Source organism: Zingiber officinale, chromosome 3B, assembly GCF_018446385.1.
Source record: "Zingiber officinale cultivar Zhangliang chromosome 3B, Zo_v1.1, whole genome shotgun sequence".
NCBI classification, from domain to species: Eukaryota; Viridiplantae; Streptophyta; class Magnoliopsida; order Zingiberales; family Zingiberaceae; genus Zingiber; species Zingiber officinale.
The window spans coordinates 56,911,050-56,915,984 of NC_055991.1; the positions used below are offsets into that span (position 1 = coordinate 56,911,050).

General features: G+C 38.3%; 1 protein-coding gene across 1 annotated transcript; it reads right to left on the minus strand.

The window, feature by feature from the left end:
- Nucleotides 1–2,281: 2,281 nt before the first annotated feature.
- LOC122054902 (calcium-dependent protein kinase 16-like) lies at nt 2,282–4,364 on the minus strand. The gene is made up of 3 exons (XM_042616320.1): nt 3,866–4,364; nt 2,670–2,813; nt 2,282–2,442 (listed from the first exon to the last, which is right to left on the minus strand). Exons 1-3 carry the CDS (start codon nt 4,362–4,364, stop codon nt 2,282–2,284), a joined length of 804 nt encoding a protein of 267 aa, XP_042472254.1.
- Between the last annotated feature and the right edge of the window lie 571 nt (nt 4,365–4,935).

The window sequence follows — 4,935 nt, forward strand, 5'->3', positions numbered from 1 at the left end:
GTTTCATTAAGAAACAAAAATAAAGTATCCGCACAGTTGTCATCAAACATTTCTAAAGCTTACCAATCCATGTATATGTTGCCAAGGCTTGACAATGCTTGTGGATGGTTAGGTTGTAAAGCAAAGGATGACTTGGGAAAAAATATTAAAATGAAGTTATTCAACAAGGAAAAAAAACTTAAGAGAATAAAAATATCCAAATTAAAAAGTCACCCTATAATGTCCAGTGTCTTTGAGAGCATGTCCAACGTCTTTGAGAGCATTCCCCTTTTAATGTGCAAGAAAGTCGATCATTAACTAACCTGGCTCACCATCAAGAAGGATACCACATTTTGACATATTAGACCATTATCAACTTACCAGATTATTGTAAGCTTCAATAAAGGTAGAATCACAGTTGATAGCTTGCTTGTAATGCAGAATTGCCATGTCAAGTTGACTTTGTTCATAATAGATGCCAGTAAGGTTTCCTGCGTCCAGATATCCCCAATGCATAGTTGACATAATAAACTCTCTTTAGAGCATAGTTTGCAGCAAAGTTATCCACAAAATCAAAAAGAGATTAACAGTTCAATGACAAATGATAATCAAAGTGAAGAAATAAACAAGTAGATAATAGGTTCCATTATCACAACAGTTCACAGAACCTAAACATTCTAAAAATACTAAATCTAAGAATTTATTTCAGCCCTGATCGAAAAGAGTACTCAGTTACTCCACAAGTTTGAGCAACAAGGGTGACTTAGCTATGTGCCACTGTGATGATAACCTACATTGACAGTGACAAAGGAAGAAGAGGAGAGATAAGTGATCATGGGCTTCTTTCGATCAAGGTTTTGTAAACGATCGTGGCAAAAGGGCTACTATTCAAATGGGTGAACAGGAGGAGGACGTGCTTGCTTAGCTCGCAAGAGAAGAGAAAATAGATGGGCCCGCTTGTAAGGAGCATTCAGGAGTTCAGGGAAAATAAGGAGTGGGTTTTGATGCACAAAACTCTAATTTATCGTTGAACCAGTCAACAGGACCATCCCAGTTTAGTTCAAGCCTGGTCCCACCTCGGTTCGACCATAAGATTAAGCCTAATTTGAACACGAGATTAACTTAAATATATCTATACCAGTTCTAACTCTCAAATATTGATTAATAAATTTCCAAAGGAAAACATGAAGCAAAGAGGTCATCAAATTCATGCCCTTTGCTCCATAATAAAATGGATTAGATTGCTCAATAAGAAAATGGGTTAGATTCTATAGGTTCAACAAAACCTATGGGAACTTAACAGTGGAGTGGAGTGGAATAAAAAGACGAGAGAGAAAGAAAACTAAAATAAAATAAAGAATAAAGCAAAAAAATAGCTATAAAAATAAATAGAAAATGGAGAGGAGTCCTAATTGTGAATGAACAAATTCACACACAAAATTTAAAAGGATCTTTCTAATACTCTGAAAAGAATAAGGGCCAAAGGAATGATCATGAAAGATTTCATGTTTTTAGCAGATAAATTATAAAAAAGTTTCTAATTTTTAGGACTATTGTTTACTTGAAAAATAGTTGTAAGGATTTTTCAAACTTTTTTCAAGTAAACTCAAAGGAATTTTTCAAGTATTGAAGAAGTTTGTAAAAATTCTTTGACATATAATTTTAGGACTATTGTTAACTGCTAAAAATTTTGAAGAAGTTTACTTGAAAAATTCCTTTGAGTTTTTCTCAGAGTTGCATTCTGTTTCATTTTAATTCTCTTCGCCAGGCATCAAGGTTTGTTACAGAGCAATCTTGGCCTATTTTGATAGGGTTCAGATGGAGTTGCAAATGATAGGTTTGTGACTTTCTACCCATTTTCTATGCTTAAAAGTTGGTTGGTGAACATTACTATACTGTTATGTATATCACACAAATGAACAATCCTTTGAATTGAATAGCAGTTTTGAACTGGTTTTTGTCAGACTACATTAGGCATACCCAAGAAAAGTTTTCTTCCTGATAGTGATAATAGACGCTAGTTGGGCTTCATATTCTTCTAGCTAGAACTAAAATGAGAAGAAACTTAGGGAATTAAATCATGTAAAATTCAACAGAAAAGGATTGGATATAAGGAATATGTTTATGATTAAAAAAAAAAGAAGTATGAGCAATTCTGAATCCTGAAGATATTTTGTTATGGAACTAACAGTAATGATTGTGTTTAGTTCAAGCTAATCTTTATAAATTAGCAATACCATATCAGAAAATAATGAAGAATCAATACTCACATAAAAACTTTGAATATGTGAATCATAAAAGATCATGAAAGACTGCCTTGCTTTGCAGTTAACCGAAGCTTGGGATCAGGTTCCAACATTAGCCTAACTAAATTTTTAGCACTGTCAGAAATACTAGGCCATGGTTCCCATTTGAAATCTATTACGCCCCTAAGAATTGCTTGAGCAACTCCCTGTTCAGTTTCTGCGATTAAGAAATCATAGCTCGTTAGATAGAAAATGTATCTGAAGAAATACAAAAAGTGTATTAATTAATAGACAATAAGTATCTTATTAGCATAAAGTGATAGAACTAATAAAGAATAGATTTATTCATGGAAAGCTTACAGTAGACAATAAGTAACTTATTTGTAGAAAGTGGTAGAACAAATAATGAAGTGTGCAAAATGGATTTATTGATAGAAAGCTTACCAGCCCAAAATGGTGGAACTCCACACAGTAAGATATAGAGTATAACTCCAGCACTCCATATATCAATTTCTGGTCCATAATTCTGTTTTAAAACTTCTGGAGCCATGTAATAAGGGCTTCCAACTATCTCAGAAAATCTTTCACCTAGAATTGGGGTAAAAAGAAAAAAAAAAGTAGAGCACGCCCTTATAGTAAAACTAAACTTCAAGTTATGTTATTGAATGGAAGTGATCATTAATGAGACTCAACAAAAATGAAGATCATTAGTATGCATTCATATGGTAACTAATCATTCTAACTTCATTAACCAGGAGAACTTTAAGACTAAAATAAATAGATGAATACAGTAAAAATAAAACTCTCCCTCAACTCCACTGAACAAAAATTGCTTCTTGTTCAAGCAGTGCCATTGCCAATAGTTCACTCCATTCATAACATTATGAACTTAATCTTCTCATTCCAGACACTCAGAGATCAAAATATTCAAATTAGACATGAAAACAATCTCAATAAGTGCATTGCCAATAGTTCTTAAAATATTACCAAGGAGGAGAAAATAAGGAAAACATTCTTACGAAGTGTTCTTTTGTTTTAGCAAACTAACTTAGCGAAATGCAAGGAACAAAATGTTAAGTAAACAATGAATTGTGAGATAAATTCTTTCCTTAGAACAACATTAACGACAATACACGAACTATTTTAGAAGACAACACTAGCATAGATAGTTCCACGGCTGCACCACATTGTTAGCAACACAAAATAATCAGATAAAGACAGTATCAGTGGAAGAAATGTTATGTTAATTATCTATTCTGAACCTAATCACAGGATTAAATCAATGTGCCCACATCCGTACCTACACAGAAACTTCAACTGGTCCAAGCTTTTCTAATTAGAAAGAAGACACTTCATCAAAGGGGGAAAAAATCAGCAAGCAGTAGAAGATGAGGATGATTTGGACTTGCGAAGTTCAAAGTGGCGAGAGTCTTCTGGTAGGACTTCGCGCAATACAAGCAGCCATACACCATGGGACCTAAACTGATAGATGATTATCGTTCTTTGTCAATGAAATACGTAGCGAAATCAAGTGATCATAGTGGGAAAGAAGGGAGGAAATGGGGGATGAAGGAGAAAATAAGTGTACCCAAAATGGCGCCTCTTCCGGCTTCATCAATGTCCATTATGCAAGGCTTCACAGTCCATCTCAGAAGGGAGGAGCAGGAGAAGACATCCTCCCTTCTCCGCCCAAGTTGCTGCCAATTCCAACACAAGGAACTGAGGAAGGAACTCACGGATCATGAAGACATCCTCAACAATGGTCTTCATGACCACAGCTGCCGCGCGCTCTGAGTAGTGGCCCCTCGCCACAATGCGGTCAAAGAGCTCCCCGCCCTCGTACAGCTCCATGACCAAATGCACGACTCCGTCGTCCTCGCACACCTCCCACAGGTTCACGATGTTGGAGTTCCTCGGCAGGTGCCGCATTATCGCGACCTCCCGCCGCACGTCCTCCACGTCAACCGCCGTCCGCAGCTTCCTCTTCAAGATCGACTTGCAGGCGAGCAGTTCCCCGGTGACGTGGTCCAGGCAGAGGTAGGTGACTCCAAACTCCCTGCGACAGAGCTCGCGATCTACCACGTACTTCTCCTCGATCCTGCCCACCGCCCTAGCGTCTCCACTAAGAACCGCCGCCATTGTTCTGGTGGAGGTGGTTCTTGTTGGCTAGTGGGCATGTGTCGTGGTCATGATGGGGACGGGGGAAGGTCTTGATGTCCTCCCGGGCGACGGCCTCCGGCGAAAGGCAGCAGTTTCCCATATCGAGCTCGGATCTGATACCTCCGCTCACACAAATCGACCTAACAGCATGGAAGTGACAAGGGTTTCACATCAAATCAACCTCTCGCAACCACAACGAAAAAGAACCATTTTTTCCCTTTTGATTGGGGAAAAAGAGATAGAAGCAACTGAGAAAGCATCCGATTGGGGGAAGGTGAAACTTTTATTGCCGACTGGACCAACAAAAAAAATAAGCGAGATTGCAAGCAACGTGGCCGAGGTTTCACAACGCGGACGCTTCTCCTCCTCCTCCGTAACCGTGGCCTTGGTTAGCGGAGTTACAAGTGAGATGAGGATGAGAAGAGGAAGCTGCCATGGCGGTAGCTTTATCCTCCGCTTGGTCGAGTGCGAAGTGTAATGAGGACGTTTGTCGGCCATGCTCCATCTTCTTCCTCGTTTTGTATGCTTGAAGCCTTTTGAATTTGATTAG